Source organism: Labrus bergylta, chromosome 3 (genome assembly GCF_963930695.1).
Source record: "Labrus bergylta chromosome 3, fLabBer1.1, whole genome shotgun sequence".
Classification (NCBI taxonomy): Eukaryota; Metazoa; Chordata; class Actinopteri; order Labriformes; family Labridae; genus Labrus; species Labrus bergylta.
The window spans coordinates 3,239,293-3,263,266 of NC_089197.1; the positions used below are offsets into that span (position 1 = coordinate 3,239,293).

The 23,974-nt window shown below is 45.4% G+C and overlaps 1 protein-coding gene across 1 annotated transcript in view; it reads right to left on the bottom strand.

Annotated features, from left to right (window-relative positions):
• Positions 1-506: 506 nt before the first annotated feature.
• The window catches only part of LOC109999534 (C-terminal Src kinase), a 48,770-nt gene continuing 25,302 nt past the window's right edge, over positions 507-23,974 (bottom strand). The window contains exons 2-13 of the mRNA XM_020654594.3: positions 21,793-21,876; positions 17,762-17,875; positions 16,740-16,852; positions 11,172-11,391; positions 6,310-6,403; positions 5,824-5,889; positions 5,602-5,701; positions 5,313-5,403; positions 4,574-4,647; positions 3,887-4,082; positions 2,453-2,539; positions 507-1,910 (exon numbers count right to left, since the gene is read on the bottom strand). Of these exons, the coding sequence (XP_020510250.2) occupies positions 1,728-1,910; positions 2,453-2,539; positions 3,887-4,082; positions 4,574-4,647; positions 5,313-5,403; positions 5,602-5,701; positions 5,824-5,889; positions 6,310-6,403; positions 11,172-11,391; positions 16,740-16,852; positions 17,762-17,875; positions 21,793-21,807 (1,353 nt within the window). The 5' untranslated portion in view covers positions 21,808-21,876 and the 3' untranslated portion in view covers positions 507-1,727. The remainder of the gene's footprint in view (positions 1,911-2,452; positions 2,540-3,886; positions 4,083-4,573; positions 4,648-5,312; positions 5,404-5,601; positions 5,702-5,823; positions 5,890-6,309; positions 6,404-11,171; positions 11,392-16,739; positions 16,853-17,761; positions 17,876-21,792; positions 21,877-23,974) is intronic.

Genomic DNA, 23,974 nt, shown 5'->3' on the forward strand with positions numbered 1-23,974 from the left:
AGCACAGGAAGTCACATACACACCCTTTCAAAAAAGCCTGTTTTTACTGCAGAAATAAACAAGTTTATAGCCTGGTTTAAAAAACAAAATAGTCTGATTAGTAATCGTCATTACGGACACACACTGTACGGGGGGGTTAATTGTTTTTAAACGGCTCCGACGTAACGGGTTATCCATAATTAGGGGCGTAGCTAACCTGATTGACAGCTGGGCGCAATGTAACAGTTTGTCAAAACAATGCAAAAGATGAGCTGAGGTACGCTTCTGGAGCAACAGCGCTCGTGCATGTAAGTGAGGGGGCGTGGCTTTAGAGGGACCACAGAGGGGAGGGGGTGCAGACGGAGCACTGAGGGAATGCTACTTTCAAAATCATGCTAGTTTAGAAAATTACCAACCCTGAGTTTGATGTAGGGGTCCTAACAACGGCGATATTTTGGCTTTTTGTGAACAGTCTATGCAGGCATTCACACACACACACACACAATGATGCTCTTGTTCCCGCTCTGTTCAGATGGAATGATTTATTCGTAATCATGATAGCATAATAAAACAATGAACATTGAAAGCACTGACAGTTGAACCCAAGGCCTCTCACACACAGCATGCACCAACCCGACCCCAGCGTTCTCAGAGACACTGATCGTTCCTCACGCCAACGCGCTCCCGGCTCCTCAAAGTCCTTCTCGTTTTGTTTCAGTCAGTTTTCTTCTTTTTTTTTTTTTAATCCTTTAAATATATTTTGATATAAAAACAAGCCCACGTATGATGATTTGACCATGTTTGTGAACTCCTTCTCCCCCTTCTCCTCCTCCTCCTGTTATTGTCCTGTATCCCCCCCCTCCCCCTCCCCCTCCTCACATCACCTCTCATCGGGGATGAACATGATACTGGCCACCAAATCCTCTCTTCCAGTTCATGGACACTTGGCAGAACAAAAACAAAAAAACATTCTGATGGAGTGATGGCGGAGGTTGGGGGGGGGGGGAGGGGGAGAGACGGCACTAAAAAAAGCAAAATTTTGAAAACCTCCCTGAAAATGAAGAAAACTATAAAAAAAAGATTTCTTAAAAAAAGGTCATAAAAAAAAATAAACAACAGTCCAGTTGAGAGAATTTGCTGGAGGGAAGTCCGGAGCTCTGTAGACTGGAGGCACTTTGGCACAGAGCGAAGGCCCCACACCTGACACCACACCGAGGGAGGGGGGAGGGGGGGAGGGGTGGAATGACGGAGAGATGAATTCATGCAGATCAACATGGTGACAAAGAGATCCGGGAATGATGGAGGGGGGGGGGAGAAAGAGCACCTGACAATCGTGGAGGAAAAGGCCAGCCTCCCCTCGAGTTAATGCCGTGTTCAGGAGAGGAGGAGGGGAGGAAAAAAAAGAAAGAGAGAGAGAGAAAGAAAAGGGAGAGCAGGAGACAGAGAGGGAGAGCAGGAGAGCAGCGGCAGGTTAAGAAGGACGAAGGAGCAGTGGCCCACCGAGAGAGGAGGAAACTGTCCGGCAAAAAGCTTTACAACACAAACAGGAAACTGTCCTTATATGGAAGCAGGGGGCGGGGCATGTGAGTTTGGGAGGGAAGGGGGGCATAGTTTTGCAGTCCCAGTCAGGAGGAAGCTGTAGTGGTCCCCTCTTCTTCTTCTCCTCCTCTTCCTCATGCTGTTCTGGGCTGTGTCGCGCCCCCTCCCCCTCCCCCCTTCGACCCCCCCCCTCCTTAAGGGCCTCCTCTTCACAGGTAGAGCTCCTTGGCTCTGATATGCTGCAGCTTCTCCCTCAGCATGCGGAAGGAGGGCCGCACCACGGCGTCCAGGGTCCAGCACTGCTTCATCAGGTCGTAGACGACTGGCGGGCAGCCGTCGGGGGCGTCCATCTTGTATCCCTTCTCCACGCGGGGCACCACCTCTTTTAACGGCTGAGAGACGAAAGAGAGAAAGTTAACGTCTACTTTAACCGCCTGGTTTATCACTTCTTTCCATCTGTAGTTATTCTTGTTGACCTTTACTTCTTCCATTTTCTAAACGACTCTGTTGGGACCAATAAATGTTCCTGAAGTCCCGCCCCTTTTCTCCGTCTGTCAGAGCACTTTGTAAACATCTCGTCTTTAGAGCCGCTGTATCAACTCATTATTTATTCAATCTCATGCAGGTCGATATTCAGATGATGATGCAGCGGCTGAACCTCGACATGTCAGGAAAAGGTCAGAGCAAGCGGACAGGAAATGAAGCGTGCACAAATAATGAACTTTATCATTTACAGCTCATATTATGTTTTACTCTCATCTTCTGCTTCAGCAGTCAAACGGCACGATCTCATTATTTTTTTTACTCATTCTGAACAAAATAAATGAGGAGAAAAGAAAGACACAACACACAATGTGCACATGATGAATAAATACATCAGCTCCTGCCATCTGCTGGTGAGCTCCAGGAAATTTAGATTTTTTCAGGTACTTACAATTCTGGGGTAAGGCACGCGCCCGAAGGAGTAGATCTCCCACAGAAGGATTCCGTAACTCCAGACGTCCGACTTGGTGGAAAACCGCTGTGGGGAGGAGAGAGAGAGAGGGAGGGAGCTTTGATTCACACGTTCAAAGTAAATGCACACGGAGCAGAGCAGATCAGATCAGGGATTTGATTACCTCACAGGTCCAGAAGCATTTCTTATTCAAAGATATTAAAGGGGACATATTGTGAAAAATCCACTCTTACAGTGTTTTTAAACATATATTTGTGTAACCTGAGTGTCTACAGACCCACAAAATGTGAAATAAACCCATCCAGGCCCTTGTTTGTGGTCTGCATAAGTCTTACAATACAGAGAAAAATGCTCTGTTTTAAATGTGCTCTCCTTGTGATGTCACAGTGGGATTCTGGTAAAAAAAAAAAAAAAAAAAAAAAAAAATCCCCTCCCCTCCCCTGGTATCTCCACCCATGGACTCCACCCCCAGCCTAGAAGAAAACTTTTGTGCAGGTCTGCCATTTTTATTCTCGCTAGTGAAGGAGTGATGTCAACCGGGAAAACTTAGGGGGGCTCATTGCATTTAAAGAGACACACACACCAAAACGGAGCGTTCTGAGAGAGCTGGTTTCTACAGGGTCACAAACCTCCTCTGGTGCTTGATTCATGTTATATTTTGACCAAAGCACAGCACAGATGTTTCATTTAGACCACAGGGGGACTGTTTGAAAAGGAGGAGGAGGGGGAGAATATGTCCTCTTTAAAACATCCTGAGATGAGATGTAATGTCGTATTTTAAGACTCGTGAGTCCATTTTGATGCTGATGCCTTGGCAGATAGTTTCACACACCCCCTCCCGTCTGTTTGTCCCTTTCCTTCTTCCTGCATCCTCTCCTGTCTCCCCCTATCCCGTTTCTCTTTTCTAACACAACAAGGAGTAACCTCTCTTACCTGCTCTCTCTCTAAAGGGTCTCAAGATAACATTTGTCATGAATTGGCGCTACACAAATAAAGATCGATTGATTGACTTAACGGTGTTAGGAGCATTTCAGGCTGTATTTTTCGGCCTTTTAAAATCTTAAAATAAAACATCTATCTGGTCTTGAAATGTGCATGTGGCTCACGAGAAGTTTTAACGAGATATTTTTCGGCCACAAATTAAACAAATGGATCAGTAAAACGTTGGGTTTAGAAGTGGAGTCATGATGAGACATCCAGTCAGCATGAGCTCGGTACAATGTGTAAATACAGATTCAAGCTTTTATCTAAAACATCGATCTTTATTTGTGCAGTGAGCGCAGCAAAGTGGAGAGGAACGTTTGTCCTGATGTCATGATGTCATCGTGGTGGAGATGAAAACAAACACAGAGAGAGCAAAAACACATCGGCCCGGGTCTGCTGCCCGCCCGCCCGCCCCTTGTCCTCTCTCACCTTCTCTCGTAGTGCTTCTGGCGAGGTCCACTTGACGGGCAGCTTGGCGGTGTCCTGTATGGAGGACGCCTCCTTGGTGAGGCCGAAGTCGCTGACCTTGGCGATGTTGTCGTCGGACACGAGCACGTTGCGAGCCGCCAGGTCTCTGTGAACAAAGTTGTTGGCCTCCAGGTACTCCATGGCTTCACACACGTCACTGAGAGACGCACGGGGAGGGAGACAGGAGTGAGGACGAAGATGACAACAGGTGTGTGCATGTCCTCATTAATCGATGCTGCTAATAGTTTCTTATCAAGCCAAAAAATAAATCAGTTTGAAATGAAGGGACAAAAACTTTCTTGTTGTTTTGATTATTTACGCCTGTTGACCTGCATCCTGACACAACATCATCACAGTCATCACTTCTAATAAAACTAAATGAAGACTTTGAGGGTCTTGACTTTGAGATGAAGCAGCTCTTTATGGAGACAAACTTCCTGCCGTCCTGCTGGTGTAAACAAAGAGGCTCTTTCATGTTCCCAGTGAAGTGCGTGACGCTGCTCTTTTTTGAAAATCTTTTCACATCCTGACAGCTGAGAGAGCAGCGGGTTCAGCTCGAGACCCCGATCTGTGTTCACTCAAAACATTTGTCTCCTCTTTAAAATAAAACGAGTGCTTAAACTGAACGAGAGCAAGAAGAGGACTCACAGCGAGAACTTGAGTAAGCAGTCTCCACCGAGCACGGTCCGCCCTCGGGAGCGCAGGTAGTCCACCAGGCTGCCCTGTGACACAGAGCGAGGTGATTGACACAACATGCATGAGGACACAAAGCTGTGACATCATCATCAAAAGAAAGAAAGATGCTCGTTTGCTTTCAGGGAGATCAGGTTTAAACCTTGCTCACACCCCGGCTCAGTTTACATGAAAAGCCGTTTCACACATGCACAAAACTCCTGAGAAGTTTCTAAAGATTACATGGTGAGCTGCAGGTCACCGAAAGGTCAACAGAATGCAGGAACAATGTCGATGACATCACCTGACCGGTGCACATAGAAAAAAAGGGAATGAAGCTGCTTCTTCCTTTTTTCTGTTTCCAGGTATGTTCTCTTACACTCTTCTGTTGACACTGTGTATATGACCGACTACATAAAAACTGTCATAACAATGTCGTCCGACATGTTGGATATGTTGTAAAAACAGCGTCCTTTTTTCTTGCCGTCTGCTTAATGTGCTTAGTGTGAAAGAGCGACGCCCGGATGATTTCCAGGAAGGCCGTCTGAGATTTCCTGCAACTTTTTCAGGAGTGCATGTGTGAACAGTGAGCAGTTAGCTTAGCATTAATTTCAGAAACGAGAAGTGCAGCAGAGACTCGAGGAAGTTACCGCTCCGGACAAAGACAAAAGGTTCAAAGTTCTGCATGTAAAGAAACAAAAAGAGAGAGACCGACCTTGGCCATGTACTCTGTGACGATGTAGAGACTGCCTCGCTCTTCCACTATCACCCCCAACAACTGCACCAGGTTGTTGTGCCTCAGTTGCCTGTAACAAATAAAACAGAAGCAGATTTTAATGATGGTGACCGTCAGAGGTGTCTCTCTGTTTTTTTCACAACCGTAAAAACAATCATTTTAAATCTGATTTGAAAATACAACCTGTGATGTATAATGACTTTTAATGAAGACAGAAGTTGAACAAACAGGAGGTGAACAGGAAGTGATGAAGGTGAAGGAGTCTTACGTCATGACCGAGGCCTCGGCTATGAAAGCCTGCGCCGTGGCGTCGTTTTTGATACACTTGACCGCCACCTTGGTTCCTCTGTAGTCTCCGACCATCACATCTGACAAGGACACAGACGGGGGGAACGTTTTAGCACGATAAGCAACAAGACTTGAGTCCGTTGTCAAAGGCTTGAAAGGCTTAAAGTGTGAAATTGAAGCGTGCAAGACAACGTTTCCTCACCTCCAAACTCCCCTTTGCCGATGGTCTGCAGAAGTTTCAGCTCCTTCCTGTTCAGAGCCCAGCCGCCTGCCAGGACAGGACAAGGAACAGTGAGCAGAGTTCACAAGTCAAGGACAATCCAGCACAAACCCTTAAAACTTTAGGGAAACACATGCATCACAGCATGCATCCTTCTCAGTCCTCTCAGCCGGGTCAGACGGGAACACGGAGGGAAATTAAAAATCGACAGAGGTGGAGGAAGACGGATTGACCTTTGAGGACTGATGACGCCCAGCAGTCGTCCCCAGACACACAAAGATTAATTACCCTCCTCCGTTGATTAAATAATGCTATTAGGCCTGGGATGAGACACAGACCATGGCTACTTTATGCTTTGTGAGGTTAATGTGACTGTAAACAAACACGAGCACAGTGTGTGTGTGTGTGTGTGTGTGTGTGCAGCTAGTTTCCCTGCAGAGCGGCGTAATGAGCTCAGTGTGTTCTTACTCCTGGAGAACTCGTCCTGAGCTGCCACCGTCCCCTCCATCAGCTTGGGTTTGATGAGCCTGGTGCAAAGGCCGTCAGCGTCTTTGGTGTAATGCTGAGGACACACAGAGAGAGAGAGAGAGGGCGAGAGAGAGAGAGAGAGAGAGAGAGAGAGAGAGAGAGAGAGAGAGAGAGTTACATTTTTAATTCAAGTCTCGTAAATGACAACAAAGTCATCTGATAAATAAAGGCTGATGTTTCCATGAAGTGTACGGTCAAAAGTTTGAAGCTGTTTTATTTTCACCTCACTCGTCCATCATATTCTGTGTCTGTTGTTCAAACACAAAACTCCAGAAAATGTTCCTGAAATATTCAGACGTGAGCATCATGTGTGAACGCAAACAGCTAAATCTTTCATCCTGATTTTATCTGGACTTTTTTCCTGTGACGTCGGGGTGAGCTGATGTGTGCACATAGCAGGAAATATCCTGGAAGATTCAACACAAGCGAGACAAGGTTTACATCACATCAGATGTGATCGGGTGTGTCGTGCATTTAGTGAAGCTGATTCTTTTTGTTTTCTGCTTACAGGTAAACTCTTCACCGTGACATGTTCAGTAACACAGAGCGTTAATATCCTCTCCTCTGACCGGGGTGTTTAGAGGTATGTGTGAACATGCAGGACAGGAAGAATTCAGGACATAACAATCAAGCATTGAACATTTTAACAGTACAAAAGGCATGTAATGTTTATTCTGGTGAAATAATATTCTAATCTTAAGCAGACTCAAAGAGGAGAGCGACTGTAACAACTGAATTTCTCCCTGGGATTGATAAAGAATTTCTGATTCTGATATTAATTTGTACATTGACACCAGTGAGCTCAGTGTTTCGGCTCTTTGTTGTTCCCTTCTCCCCTCTTGTTGTCTTGGAGGAGAGAGGCTTTTTGGACTTCAGCGTGTTGCCTCTCAGTCAGGGAGTGTGTGTTGATTTACTCCTTTGTTGACTTTTTTTAACGACAGTATTCAGTTCTTTTTGAGTGGTAAATCTTTTTTCCATTTCCCATCTGCACAGCTGTCCCAAGAGTCATCCTCTAGTTGGACACTTTAAAGCCAACCTCACAATTATTTTAATTGCACCTTTAATGTTTGCACTGACTGTTATTTAATGTCTGTTTTTGATAATTTTCTTCTTTTTAAACATTTCTAAAAAAGAATTTGATTCATCTAGGGGTATTCTTTAAATCTTTTTTTCAGGTTAATATATATGTATGGGAGGGGGAGGGGGGGGGGGGGGGGGCGGTTTTGTGGTTAATTTGTAACAAATGTTTCATGTCATGTCTTTGTAACCTGCTACTGGATGCTTTGAATTTCCCTCTGGATCAATAAAGTATCTATCTATCTATCTATAAATATTCCTTCATTCTGACTTCGGTTGGGTGTATGATGTGTTTTATTGGGTAAACTTGTGGGTTGTTGTTGTTGACCCCGTGGGGTCGCCTGGGGTTTTAAAACAGAGGAGAGTGCATAGATTAAAAAAAAGAAAAGGTTCTGGTGCTAAATGACAAAGTGATGACAAAGTGAGCTCAAACAGCAGAGTAATGCACGGTAGTTGTTGCAGGATTGTTTTAAATCTTTATAAATTTAACTCCCCTCCCCCCCTTGAAGAAAAGCATGTTGTTGACTTCTGACCTCGATGAATGATCGGGGACTGATGTGGATAGATGTTATCTGAAGGCTTTTGATATGTTAAATGAACGCACGCTGCAACACTTTGCAAAAGGAGCGTGAAGGTAGCGATGAAAAGAAAAATCCAGGCTGCGGTAACGGGAGAGGATGTGAGGAGGATCCATCTTTTTAACATGAATGGGTTATCAGTGGGATCTTCACTTTCACAAACGAGAGAAAGCGTATGTCTGCAGGGAGAAAACAGAACCCCCTGCCTTCTTTCCATTCGTCACAGGAGAGTTCTGATGTCTCGTTTGAACACAAACAAGCCGAGGAGGAGAGAATAAACGCCTCATCTGTGCAGCAATCATACATTCACCGAGCTGAAGAGTGGCAGCATGTGGAGTGTGAGGATGGAGATGAGCTCCACTGATGGGAGGTGTGAGTGTTTGCTGTGGGAACCAGCAGCAGACGAGGAGTGTGTGGGAGGAGGTTAAAGGTCACCGTGTCTGATGTTCACCTCCAGAAACGCAGCCAACAAACCCCGAACCCCGTCAGTACCGGCTCATCGTCTTAAAAAAATAGATATTTCATAACCCAAAGAAAGAAAGAAAATGAATCTTAAAAAAAGGAGGTTAATGTGTGAGCCAATCCGTGAATCAGCGTCTCAGTTCACATCAATCTAAAAAAAAAAAAAACAGCAGAAGAAGAATCTACTCAACCGACAACAAAGCCAGTGTTGTTATGAAACTGCAGCAAGGATGCAAGTGTGTGTGATGACCACCAGAGGGCAGCATGGGGAAGGAAGGGTCAGCTTATTCAGCACAGACAAAACAGCAGCAGCAGCAGCAGCAGCAGCAGCACGCCCTTCTCTATCCAACTACAAGTACTCCATCAAGACATCTGATCTCATCTGTTAATGGACACTGAGGCCTGAATGCTTCATACTGACTTCCTGTTTAACACTTTAAAGCTACAGCAATGTTTCAAAAAGAGCTGGGATGCTGATTTAAATGTAAATAATAAGAGCATTCTGGTGATTTGTAAAAACATGAATCAACTTATTGAATGACAAATAGAACAAAGAAAACATATCAAATGTGGAAACTGAGAAATGCCAGTCAGGAAATAAATCCCCTTTTGGATCTGATGTCAGCGACGTGTTTCCAAGAAGTTGGGACAGCGATGTGTTCACCGCTCTGTTGCATCACTTTTTCTTTGAACTCTGAACGTTTTTGGGATCTGAGGAGAGCGCTTTGTCATTTTGAAAGTCCCGTTCTTGCAATAATAGAAAGTGTCAATAATATGAAGATTTTCAACATCATTTTTTTTAATATATTTATTTTCTATATGACCTGTTAATGTTAATTTTCACTCTGGTAATTATTAACAGAATCAACAGACTCACTGATAACAGAGTTAACGTCTCTCACACTCCTTTGATTAACTTTCACCACCTCTACTAACCACAAAGCAAAAAATAAAGAACGAGCATGGTATCTGAAAATACTTCATCTTGTGAAAACAACAGAGTCCCGTTTGTGTCACCTCACATCATGTGACTGTTACACAGAAGATCACTGAGGGGGGATTTAATGACAGAATGGAGACCTAGGCCTGTCACTGTACACTAACACATATAGTAAATATGAGCTGTGTATGTATGTGTGTGTGTGTGTGGAGCCTGCTGTGACAGGCCAGTAGGAGCAGGGGAACCATGAGCAAGACAGAAAAACACTCAAGAATGTGAGGAATCTTGTCATGGGCTATAATAGAGAGAGAGAGAGCGAGAGAGAGAGCGAGAGAGAGAGGGCGAGAGAGAGAAGGCGAGAGAGAGGACACAGGGGAATAGAGGCGGGGGGAGGATGAAGATATAGAGAGAATGAAAATGGAGAAAGATGGAGAGACAGTTAAGAGGTTAGGAGGATGTATAACAACGAGAGGAAGGGCGGGAAAAAAACGAAAATGTCAGGTATACATGAGGGACCATAAAGAGAAAGAGATGGAGAGAGAGAGGCAGAACTGAGAGAGAGAGAGAGAGAGAGAGGCAGAACTAAGCCTGGAGGGTGTGAACGAGAGAGAGAGAGAGAGAGAGAGAGAGAGAGAGAGAGAGAGAGAGAGAGAGAGAGAGAGAGAGAGAGAGAGAGAGATTGATAAATGCTCTCTGGGGATGTAGATGGTTTTGGAGCCAGCTGGCACAATCCTGTCGTCCACTTCCAACGCCCCGCGAGGCACAGAGACGAGGTCCAATTAGAAGTGTGATAGCCGCCAATCCAGCTCGTCTCTCTATCTGAGAGGTCTCTCTCTCTCTCTCTGCCATCATGTCTCCTGTCTTCCCCTCTCCCCACTCTGTCCTCCTCCTGAACCGGCTTTCAGATATCAGGCGGCGAGTGAGAGGATCAGACGGCTTTCTGAAGACTGGGAACATGTACTCGAGTCTCATTTTCACTGTGGTCACGCTGAAGTTGGTGTGTGTGTGTGTGTGTGTGTGTGTGTGTGTGTGTGTGTGTGTGTGTGTGTGTGTGTGTGTGTGTGTGTGTGTGTGTGTGTGTGTGTGTGTGTGTGTGTGTGTGGGGGGGGGGGGGATTATGTAATCATACTGCTGCATGACTGATCACACTGAAGCAAGATGTCACTTCATTAACTGTAAATACTGGCATACATATTTGATGCTCACTCAGGTCACCATGTGGTGGACTCTGAAGCTTCAGTGTTTATCCAGCTCTGCATGGGTCTGTAAACCTTTCTGTGTTCTAACCTCTCTCCATTTTTCAAAAGCATCTCCAATATTGATCCTAGTTTGAGCACGTTTCTGCTCGTGGAGCTTATTAGAAACATGCAGAGGCTTTTTAGGTCGGGTACAATCACTTCTATCTGAACCACTTCTCTTGACCGCTTCCATCACTGCAACACCTGTTGACCTGATAACTGCTCTCATATCTGACAAACAGAGGGGCGTCCAAAACAGCCGTGTGTGGGGGTCGCCTTAAAAGTGCCTACCTTCTCTGGTCCAAACAAATCCAGAGCATTCAGGAGCAGAATCTAAAGTTAGAAGGAGGACATACTGGCTGCTGCATTGTTGTCAGAGAAGCCAGCACTTCAACACAGCATGTTTCCTTAATGTCTGATCAGATAGTAAGATACCTTTATCATCTCACATCTCACTGATTGGACCTTTAAGAAGGTTACAGCCTTTTGTTTTCTGCTGTCCCTCACCTCGACCAGCTGCATGAGGTTCTCAAAGTACTCCTCCTCGTCGATGGTGAGCTTGCCGTTGTGGTAGATGATGCGGTAGTGCTCCACCTTGCCATCACAGCTGACGCACAGGGTGTAGTCGCCGGGGTAGTTGGTGCTCTCCCTCACCAGGAACAAACCCGTCTCAGGAGGGTAGAGGAGCCGCTCGGCCTGCTCCCGAGTTATCTTCCCATGAAACCATCTACAAAGAAAGATGTGACAGGAGAAAAGTTAAGAGGGAAATGATACAGAAAGAGGTGGATATGGGTTCATGTATGTGTTTCTTCAGGATTCAGAAGAGCGCTATATAAGCCCAATGTATTCTTATTATTGTAATCATGTATAAAGATCCTCTTCCATGTATCACAGCCCACAACACTTCCCCTGAAACAGGAAGTGGAAAACAAGAGAGTGAGGTGATGGGAAGCTGGCAGCAGCACTTCCAGTCCGTTCAGCTCGAGCGGTGCAGGGCCGTTGAAAAAGTACCTGAACCCAAACAACAGGAAGCGTGGAGCAGACACACACACACACACACACAACACACAACACACACACACACACACACACACAACACACACACACAACACACACACACAACACACACACACACACGGAAAAGCCTGAGGCAGAGTAGGAAACCGACACACAGCCACTGCAATAACAGGAAAGTGCAAAAACTGCTCAGACGAGGCGTCGGGTCGAACAGAAACAGGTCACCCACTCCTACAGGGAGGACCAGAAGATGGACATAAATAATCATATAAACTCAGGATGAAGCTAAGCTAAAAAGCCGGCCATACTCGGAGAAAATATAAATCCTCATCCTTCATCTCAAAGCGTCATGTATGACCCCGCCTCACCCTCACCATATGGCCTTCTGGATGCAGCTATAGGCTGCTAATGGATGGATTAGACGGCTGCATTACTCGGAGCGCCATCGCATGCAAACCAGATTCATGGATTTCAATCTTACCCTGGTTTCTGTGCATGGATCTTACATCATAACACTATCCATGTTTCTGAACATCTGTGTGCAGCTGTCTTTAACATCCACCCGTTTACGTCTGCCTCTCTGGGGGTCAGGATGAAGCTGCAGCAGTCTGAGGCGGTGTGTCTTGTCACCCTTCTACCGCTGCAGTGTTTTCCTGCTCCTGTGAGGGGTTCTGAGTAGAGATAAGTTTACTAAACAAAACTCACAATGCTGCTCAAATGTAATGTTCATGTAGTGGTCATGCTGCCACTAGCTGGGGCTGTAGCTCCGGTTAACGGGCGAGCTCTCCTCGCTCGACTCCCCCGATGTAAACCAACACAGGAGCAGCTGCGTCAGGATGAACTGACCACATTCAGTCCAGGCATGTTAAAACTGCATGAAGGACATACAGCTGGTGGTGCTAGCAATGCTAATGTTAGCCACACTCAACATCAGACCGACACACAGGTAGGATGTTGCAACAGGAAGTGTGTGGCTCTACTTATTACCCAGCGTTGTTCAGGTGAAGGTGTGGGCGAGACATGACTCATCGTATTTTTGTGTCTTTGTTTTAGTAGTTGTGATGTCTGCTGTAGATTCGCTGTTAGCCGAACATTTACCCCGTAGTCCCCTCACAAAACGTTCTTTGCTGAGTGGATCGTTTTTATTTAGCTTTGCTCCACCCAACTGTCATGACCTCGGGACCCCAAAGGGTCTTAAAGGCCCCACTTTGGGAATCACTGCCTTAAGACCGATCTGCTAGGAACAACCTAATCTTGAGGCCAAATAGGATGCAAAAAAATCCCCCCGCAACCTTCACAACATCAGTGAAGAAAATAAAATACAATCACAGACAAACCGAGGACAGATACACTTCATAACGTCATGAACACATCAATTAAAACAGCAGTTTACATAATAAGTATCAAAACTTGACTCTATGACGGGGGTCTCCACTGGGTCCAAATGTCTGGAAAACGTCTGATATGAGATGCTCAGAGCGTCCTGATCAGCTGGATCATTTTAATGTGAAGGTGCCGGAGGTTCAGCCCTTACACAAGCGATGATGTCATCTCACTATTCGATCATTTCATATCGTTCTGGGTGTGAAAGCTCGTAACAGCTGCTGAAGCAGCTCACAGCGTCTCTATCCTCCTCCATCTATTCCTCCTCCTCCATCACTCCCCCTCCTCCTCCATCTATTCCTCCTCCTCCATCACTCCCTCCTCCTCCATCTATTCCTCCTCCTCCATCACTCTCTCCTCCTCATCACTCCCTCCTCCTCCATCTATTCCTCCTCCTCCATCACTCCCTCCTCCTCCATCTATTCCTCCTCCTCCATCACTCTCTCCTCCTCATCACTCCCTCCTCCTCCATCTATTCCTCCTCCTCCATCACTCTCTCCTCCTCATCACTCCCTCCTCCTCCATCTATTCCTCCTCCTCCATCACTCTCTCCTCCTCCATCACTCCCTCCTCCTCCATCTATTCCTCCTCCTCCGTCACTCTCTCCTCCTCCTCCTCCTCCTCCTCCTCCTCCTCATCTTCCTCAGCCTCCTGAGACAGCAGAGGTCCTCGTGGCGGGCAGCTTAATACGGGTCATGTTGATTAGATCAGTGCAGGCAGCTTCTGCGCCTCCTTGACTCCTACTAATCCGAGAGCGGGTGCCAAGCTCGCTCGCCCCAGAGACACACACATCGGCCTTTTAATGGACACACTAGCTGCTCTGTGAACGGCAATTATCTACAATCTTCATGCATGACATCATAGTGACAGAAAAAAGGCCCAAAAATGCAGTTAGCATCTTGGAGTGGACAACAGGAAATAGGGCGGTACGTTTTTGAATGCCCCAGCTTCTTAAGGGGGTGGTGCTGCAGGGTCTTGCAGATATCTGCCACAAGGGGGCAGCAGACTGCGCAGGCTGCATAATGCTGCTGAGTCTCAGCTGGTCAGGGTGAGCATGGAGACAGAAGAGCACAGCTGAACCTTTATGTAACTCAGAGCAGAGGGAGAGAGCTCTTCTCTGAGACATCTGTTAGTGATTCACTTCAAAAAACAAAATCAACAAGTCCCTGAAGGTTACAGCTAACGGCTCCAGAGGAACGACTTCTGATGACATGAGGGATATGAAAAAGACAACGACTTCGAGGTCAGCGAGTCAGGAGTCCATTCATTCTTTTAAAGGTCAGATGAAATCAAAGCAGAGATTTATGATGTCTCTAAATCACATTTTCATCACGACGTCTTGGACTGATATCAACCGAACACCAGAATCAAGCCAATAATAAAGACAATATGTGGGTACACAAAACGCCCATTTCCTTGGAAACATAGAAATGATATCGACTAATGACTCAAATTCTGACTGATCCACAAATCCTGCAGCCAATGAAATGCTGTCTCCGTTCTCACAGGACGTACACCAGGTAGCTTTGGTTAGTAATCATCAAGACGCATGTTCTCCCGTTCATGGCCGTTGGTTACAGTAAATTTACGGTAAGCATTCAAATGAAGGTCCCCGGCTTCTTACATTAAACTCAGGGTTGGTAATTTAAAAAAAAAATAGCATGATTTTGAAAGTAGCATTCCCTCAGTGCTCCATCTGCACCCCCTCCCCTCTGTGCTCCCTCATAAGCCACGCCCCCTCACTTACATGACCTCAGCTCATCTCTTACATTGTGTAGAAACTACGTCGTCTCATGTCTCATTCAGCGGTCAGTAAACTCACAGTTTAAACTCCTAAAGTCATCGGTGACGAGCTTTGAGTGTGAGCTAGAGCACACAAGAGGTAGAGAGTGAGCAGGGAGACAGGGAGGCGTCTGATTGGTTCATCAGATTGGTACCTCGTGGCAGACATTGGTTGAAGTTTTTACAGACTTACAAACTGATACAGATGATGGATTTTCTTTGTCCCATTTTCAGAGAACATGAGTTATTAGTTTCTGTCAGGACCTAAAGACAATTTCAACCAGAATCTTATTAAATGTATCTCAAAGGAAATGACCAACCCCGCCTTTAACATGTGACATGAAGAGAAGCAGAATCAAAAAGCTCTACTTTGCATGTCATGGAAACTTGAAGTGAAGCCTCAGTTTGATTACTGTCAGGGTTGACTTCTTCTGCAGTGACTTATAACAGCAATCAAATGTTCATAATTTGCATTTTTCTTCTCTCTCTCTCTCAAGAAAAGAGAGGAAAGCACACCCTGACAAGAGTTTGTTAAAGAGGACATGTTAGTATTTATGATGATATGAAAACATGAAATATCTCTCAGTAAAGTTTAATCTAAGAAGAGCCTCAGCAAAGAGTTATACTGCTGTGTGTTTGCATAATGTCATAGTCATAGCACAGGGCGTATTTAAAGTTAACCACTGGGACTTTTCAGAGATCACACACACACACACACACACACACACACACACTACAACATGCCAGAGCTCAATGACCCTGAGACCAGGTTTAAACCGGTGAAGACAGGCAGTATGATTGGTGGCAAACGGAGAGGTCAGAGCTTTCAGCAGCAGCCGATGAAGGGAGACACAGAGAGTCAAAAGTCTATTTAAATGTTTCCTGCCAACAAGCTGCTGCTGCTAACACTGAGCGGCCCGTCGTCTCTGCGAGCACCGCTCAGCTGAACATAATGACACCCTGAAGAGTCATTCTCGGACTGATCTGTGTTTGAGAAATGCACTCTCACTTCGGGGTGTAACGACTTTCTCTTCTCCATGGATCTTTTTATGTAGTTGAGTTCAAAAAGCAGAGATTCTCAAGCAGGGGCGTGTCCAGACGTTTAGGACTGGGGTGGCTCCAACTGGGGCTCAGTGCCTGTAGTCTTTTTACACTGTGCTTAAAGACTATCAGGCAAGTTGTAGTTGGTTGCCATGGTAACGATGGGGGCTGCAGTTGGGACACTCTGTGAAAGTAAAATACTAGAAATACTGACAGGCTTCATCAAAAGCTGTTGGGTTAGTTTCAGGACAGCGAGCACCACTTTCCCAGTCGAGTGAGCACCCTCCTCCTCCTCCTCCTCCTCCTCTTCTTCTTATTCTACATTTCAAATGTTAAACTCTTGATTGTCATCACTTGAGGGATACACAACAAAACCTCAAATGACAACAACCTCATAACTATGCTATGGGGATTCAGCAGCAGCAGCCTCTCCTGTCTCCTTTCATTTTGCGCGCCCGCCTCTCGTTTTGTTTTCCTCTCTTTCAGATCGCTGCTGTTTCAAAGAGCTTCATTCAAATGGAGTGCACAGCTGTCCTGGCCTCTGTGGCAGTCCGACACAGACAAGAGGAAACAACAAAACAACAAAACAGAAGGGATTTCCATCTTTTGATGCCACGGCTGACTTTTACAATCAACACTACAATTCCCCTCACAGCGGGGGGGCCCAAGTGAACGGGGGGATTCAACGACTTGTTGACGAAATCTAAGACGGAGGAAGAGCTCGTGTGGAAATGTAAAAGATATGAAATACGGAATGTGATGCTTTCAGTTCTGCTGCTTTGAACATGAACTGTAAGATGCACATGCAGACACACAGATCTGCTGGTTTCTCTTCTTCTTTGTGGTACTTACGGCATAAGACTGAGTTTCCCTCCTGATTTGACTCCTTCTCTTTTCTGGACGTAGTTGGCTGGAATGGTGCCCTCTCTGCCCACTGTGTTCCTCGCTTTGTACCAGTTGGGATCCTGAAAGAGACAAACACAAAATAAACAAATGGAGGGGTGTTACCAAGTCGTCCGGGAGGTGAGGTGTCCCTCTCTCAACACGCTCAAGAGGTGTAGATGTTGGATTAGTGATCTACAGATTTATACTGGTGAACACTGCTTCTACTATTCTCACCTTTGTGTTTGAATGAAATAAATGTTTTTTTTGTTTTATTGTAAAGAACATTTCTCCCATCCATCCACCCACCGATCCACCCACTCATCCATCCACCAATCCATCCATCCATCCATCCACCCACCCACCGATCCACCCACCCATCCATCCATCCACTCATCCATCCATCCATCCATCCACCCATCCATCCACCCATCCATCCACCCACCGATCCACCCACTCATCCATCCACTCATCCATCCATACCTGGTTCTTGGCTTTATTATTTTTTTAAATTGCTGTATTACCGTGCAAAACATTTCACTCTAACAATCAATCCTGTTGGTTCGCTCATTTGCTGGGCTCTTTGTGGCTGTGCTGCTACACTTAAAATATGACACACCCATCCATCCACCCACCCACTCATCCATCCACCGATCCATCCACTCATCCACCCACTCATCCACCCACCCACCCACCCCCTCATCGTGTTAATGAGTGAGGGTAAGATGGAGCGTGAGATTGACAGGCGGTGTGGTTCAGCGTCTGCAGTAATCCGGGCGTTATATCGCCCCATCGTGAGCCTGAAGATCTCGATTTACTGGTCGATCTTCGTTCCAACCCTCACCTGTGGTCCCTTAGGGGGTTCATATTCATCACTTTCATCACTTTTGTCATGCAGGTTTTGGCTGATTTAGTCATGCCCTGTTGCACTTGAAGAACCTTAGTAAGCAGTATAATGATCAGTTTCTATATTTCATTTTGGAATATCTTACCCTGGTGACTCCGATAATGGTGAGTACATCTCCTTTACAGAAAGGCAGGTCCTGTTCGTTGGCGGTCTGGAAGTTGTACTTGGCTACACACTCTGTGCCAGTCGTCCAGGGTACCTACATCACACAGGACAGAGAGAGGAACCAACGTTATTCACAGCGATGTGACAGAGATTCAGATTTTTTTATGACTTGATTTTCATTGAAAGGCCAGCGCCGCTCTCTGTCAGGCAGTGCGAGCGCTGCAGCTCCTCATATTTAAAAAGGAATGCAGAAGGTTGCTTTGTGTGTTCGCTGTCAGATCTGCACAGCTGTGTGATCAAAAACACAGACAGAAGAATGAATGAGATGAAATGAGCGAGCCGAGTACAAAGCAGCAGGTGTGAGTGAGCGAGTATCTCCTTGTTGAAGCTGCTTTATTCCTGACATCACACAATACAGCTGGATGTGTCAGCCTCACTCAATAACACATGATGACTTCAGACGAGTGGAGACGACTGGGACTGGAGGAAACCTCGTCTCTTCACCGTCATTAAAGTGGACAAACATACATCCCACTGTTAAATCTAGTTCTCACCAGCTCCGGCTTTCATCCAAGGTTTAGTCTTTTTTTTATCTTTTAGTGTTTTTTTGATCAAACGAAGACGCGACGCATCCTGTGAGGCCGCTCCAGAAACACCTGAGCGCATGTGAGAAAACCCTCCAGAGAACCTGTGGAGAGGGACTGCGTGTGCATACGGACGACCAAATGAAATAAGTGGGACAAAACGGATTTGAGCAAACATAAAGCTCTCTGTGCGCTGTAACATAGTATGACCGCGGTCACACTGGCCATCCGTTCTCTCTCTCTCTCTCTCTCTCTCTCTCTCTCTCTCTCATAATAACATGAAGCGTGCATGTGTTGTATTACGACGTTATGCACAAGAGGTAATCGTGCTAAAGCACAGTTAGTCCTGTGCAGTGTGACCGCGGGCCGTGCTGGCTAGCATGGGAATGGAGCAGCGGGGGGCCCAATCATGCTTGAGTACAGCACGGTACGGTTGGCCAGTGTGACCGCGCCCTGAAACAATGGTTCTGCTGGCTGCGCTTTTCTAGCGGCACGGTTCTGAGTGATCGGGCCTTGATTCAAGCTTTTATCCCGACCCATCTGGACTACTTCAATGACCTCTATGTTGGCGTTAGTCAGGCGTCCTCTTCCTCGCTTACAGTTGGTCCAAAGTGCTGCAGCTCGTCTTTTAACAGACACAGGGAAGCAGCAAATCTCCGCCTCCATTCACTGGCTGCCTGATTCATTTGAAAATGTTACTATTTGTTTTTAAATCTGTACGTGGGGCAGAGACACAAAATGTTTCAGAGGTTTTGCAGCCCTACAACCCGTCGACATCACTGAGAGCCGATGACCGTTTTTCTTTTTTTTTTTAGCCTGTCCAAAGTCTATGCTGAAGACCAGAGGCGGCCCTGCTTATTTAGCTAAATGGACCTCTCCCATCAGGTTGGCCACTCTGCACTGCCTGTTTTTAAATCTAGTCTTAAAACTGATTTTCTCACCTTGACTTCTCACTCTGAATGAGAGCAGTGTGTTCTCATGTCCCTGCTCTATGTGTCATATTTTGGCCGGGTGGTCATGATTTTTAAATTTTCAAATAGTCATATGTTTGTAAAAAATCAAAGAGTTAATGCAACTATTATGTCTTCTATTATTTTTTCTTTTGCGTGAAATGATTATGAGATTAAACTTGATCTGGTAAAACTAGAACATCTCAGCATGTCCTGAGAGAGCGAGGCCCACAGCAGAAGAAGGACGGTCCATTAAACCATGCTGAGTGTGCGTTTACATGGACGTGAGTACCCGGGTTACGAACCTCATCCTGGGTTTTTTCAGCTGATGGTTTGATGCCGATGGAGGCCTTTTGGTCTGAGGTTTGTAACATTACCGACAGGTCACACTGCTGCCCCACAAAATAATTCTGCATCAAGACTGTGATGTGACCTCCAGACCTCCAGAGACTGGATGTGTTAAAGTAGAGACATAATCAATCTAAAGCCAGAAGCTCACTGACCCATGGTGTATTAATGTAGCTGTAAACCACGGCGGGTCAAATACAGTTATAAGACGGGGAGAGAGAGAATTATTAGTTTATTTTTAAACCCTGTCTGCTCGGGGTATGTGTCACCTGGGGACCCTCTGGGAATTTTGGAGTGTACCCCCCAATGTGAGTGTTTGGTGTGGACTGTGGAGCATTCACACGGCTTAAGTGAAGCCTGTAGTTCACTTCCTGTTTACAGACATTTCTGATTGAACATGTTAAGGCGCTGCATGGTAACGGCCTCGACTCCACACCCGGTACACTTCAACAAACAACGAGCTGGTTCTTCTGATGGAGTTTAGTGTTGCTCCTTCTTAATATCGGTCTCTGTTCTGTGGCACGAGATGAGTTGGCTACGTTTTCAGCTAAAATGTTTCCATTGTTTTAAGCGGACAAAAAGCCTCAGAAACCTTTAAAAAAAGAATACCGCCTCAAATTAGTGAGATGCTGATTCAGACAGGATAGATTTTATCAGAGGAGCTGTGTTTGTGTGTGTGTGTGTGTGTGTGTGTGTGTGTTTAAACGCGGTCGGTAAATTCATTTTTTCTTTACAAATTACAGAAATGTTGGATTCACACAGGATTAAAAACACAAACGTCCTCCACAGTTAGTACAAACGACCAGAGGTCACCTGGTTGATTTGAATCCTGTTTGAATAAAGCTTTAGATTCACAGTTAAAAACAAAGAAAACCTCCAAACAAAACATTAACAGAATAAATCGATGCGTGATGTTCACTCTCTCGTGTGCAGGGAAACAGAATTATCTGTTTCATGTAAATTAACTTATGAAAGATTAAAGATATTAAGTCAGAGCTCAGCTTTAGTGTGTTGGTGTGATCTGTGAAATGTGACCTCTTCAGAGAGTGTGTCTGACTGTAGTGAAGCACCGGGGTGTGACAGATAAGAACCATCCGGATCAATAAGGACGCGTGCAGGCAGATTATGATGCAGCAGCACAGGAAGTAATCCCACTCTGAAGCCAACATTTGAGAAGCATTAGTTAAACCTCTGAGACAGCCGGCTGAAATGGAACCACCTGATACTTTGATGGATGAGTCCAGAGCAGCTCTGTGCATGAATACATCACTACATGAGCTGATGTCATGCACACACTCTGCTGTGTGTATGCATGTGTGTTAGTTAACCTTTAGTGCAGAGCTTTTTCCTTCAAAATAAAATCCAGACTTCTCCTAAAGTGAAGCTGGCTGGTTCCTTCAAAATAAAATCCAGACTTCTCCTAAAGTGAAGCTGCTCCATTGTCCCTTCTGGGCCTCCGTACATGTGTGGTGGTGACTGTGTCCTCTGACTGCATTTTACTGTTCTGATTTGTTCTGGTTGACTCGGGACGTTTCTGGGCGGAGCTGGTGTGTTTCCTCCAGCCAATGACAGCGCAGCAGGAGAGTTTAGGAGTGGATACAGTTCAGTGATTGGACGAGATTCAAAGCGGTGAATATGACGGACGAGGATGTAGCAGCAAAGAAGAGAAAATATAATGAGAGTGAGGAGAAACACCAAGTGGATAAAGCTCGTTCTAAAACGAGGGTGAACCTTGTGTTGGACGTGGAGTTGATCTACTTCCTGTTGGACAGGAAGGTGACAAACACCAGCGGTTAGCTTGAGCTAGCGAGAGTTAGCTTGCAGTGTAGCTACGAGCAGTAAATGTACACACTACATCCTGCAGTGAGGGAGAGCTTCTAGAGGGCCATGTTTGAATGTTGTGTTTAAAAACATTTCTACTGACTCCACCTTTAATTAAAACAGAGCAGCATGACCTCACACATGACATCACTGCAAATGTAAGTGCAACTGGTCACTTTAAAACCAAAGATCAAGGTGCATGTTATTTTTATGTGAGTAAAGAATCTTCTATTCTATACGTCCAGTTTCTCCGATGTCATGAGTTTCTGTTTCATATAAATTAAAGACACATGTTTTCGTTCACTTACATGCATCCCAGACATGGTGAAGGGCAGCAGGCAGCAGGTGTCCTCAGGCAGGAAGCGGTCAGTGTTCAGCTCGTACCATCAGAGCTGCAAAAAGAAAAGAGAGGCGTTAAGAAAAGCGGTCCACTCTTTCGTGTTTTCTCAACAGAAAACAGATCGAAACAAAATGTTACACATTCTCAGAACAACAACTGATCCATCCTCATTTTTACTCCTTGATTGAATCGAAAGTCAGACGCTGATAAAGACTCCAAAAAGATGCTCTACCGGCCGGCTCACATGATTCATGTTTTGGTGTAATATTGAACTGATTTGATGCAACGTCTCACACTCATGTAAGTGAATTATTAGAGGGCTGCTGTTTTGGTTAAAGCCAGGTCTTCTGAGCGTCTTCACTGTGCAGCACATTAAAGGTGACCTTGACACAGTGACAGGAGAGGAGAGCCAGGAGGAGATAGAGAGCTGCAGGACGAGAGGGAAGAAGGAGGAGGGGAGGAGAGGGAGGGGAAAAGATGAAGGATGAAAATATGCCGTTTCTCATTTTTTTGCACCAAGAAAAGGTCAGAGTGTGTTTTGGTGTGTTGTGGTGTGTGTGTCTGGAGGACAAAGCGTGCGGCTGAGAGTGGGTGAGAGATTGTGTTATGTTGGTATGTGGCTGTGAGAGAGTGTGCCACTCATTTCAATCAGGAGTGTTTCATGTTGTTTAAAGAGTCTCCTATGATCCTTCAGACTGAATACTACAGTATCTGAATCATAGCCTCCGACAGAAGCCTCCATTCAAAAGCATCTCACTTCCGACCAGCCCGGAGAACAGGAAGTTCAAATGTGAAGGGAGAAGGAGGAAGTGCGCTGACGCATATTTTTCCAGTGCTTTGTGTGAGACAGGGAGGGGCTGTACCCGGTCAGTATCAGCACGGGGATCTGGTCTCTGCCTCGGCCGATCTTAACCTGCTGACGACTGAGCTGAGGGTTTGTCAAAATGTTTGATACTTCGTGATGCCACGTTTTAAAAATAAACAATCCTATTAAGTGTATTCCCGTCTGGGAAAGTACTGAAACCTCAAAAAACTACAAATCTTCAGTCATATTTATGGCCAAAGCAGCGGAGCACTGTCTTAGTTGCACAACTGGGTTGGCAATGTTTTGGTACTGAAATATTACCAATGCATTTGTGCAAATTCAGACACTGAGCAGAAGTTTGCCTGCTTGTTTTTTTCTTATCAAACAAGAAATAATCTGATGGTGGTTGTCTAAGACGTGTATTTTTTAATATTTATTTTTTGGGCTTTTTGGGTCTTTAATGGAGAGACAGGAAAGTGGATAGAGTTTGAAATCAGGGAGAGAGAGAGAGAGGGGAATGACATGCAGGAAAGGAGCCACAGGCCGGATTCGAACCCGGGCCGCCATTCATGGGGCGCACGCACTAACCACTGCGCCACCAGCGCCCCAAAGACGTGTATTTTTGTTGCAGTTATCAGGAAAAGGTTTCAATATTGAGAGTAGAGAGTGAACAGTGAAGGACTGAATGGATAACAGACTTGAGGTTGAATAGCTCTCTTAGTCTTCAGACACATTCAGAGGCTGCCGGTTAAAGAGTCAGCATTAACTCATCCATTCATTCACATTTATACGCTGCAGACGAAGCAGCGGGAGAAACAAGTGTCTTGCCCAAGGACTCATCGGACATGTGGCTGCAGGAGCCGGGAATCAAACCTCCGACCGACTCTACCAACTGAGCCACAACCGCCCCTTTAAAGAAAATGTACCGCAGTGCTTTGACTGATAAGGTGGGAAAAAAATCAATACATGTAAAAATTGAGATTCTTTTAAAAAGATTTGTAACTTTCAAAAATATACTTTTTTTTTTTGTTTTGCTAATCAGTCCCTCCCTGCTAAGTGCTAAAGCTAAAGCTGTACTCTCAGCAGGATACCAAATGGAGCAGCGAGACATTCAGCTCAGTCTCACAGAGATGACTGAAGTAGAGTTAGATCAGTCTCAATATTCACAAATGCACACAGAAGGATTCACAGATGTATTTCAATGCACACACAAATATACAATATACATATATATTTAAAAAACACATTTGTATCTTGTTACAATAAACAACAGTTTGTATATAAATGTAACAAGATACAAATGTGTTTTTTAAATATATATGTACGTTGTCTATTTGTGGATTTC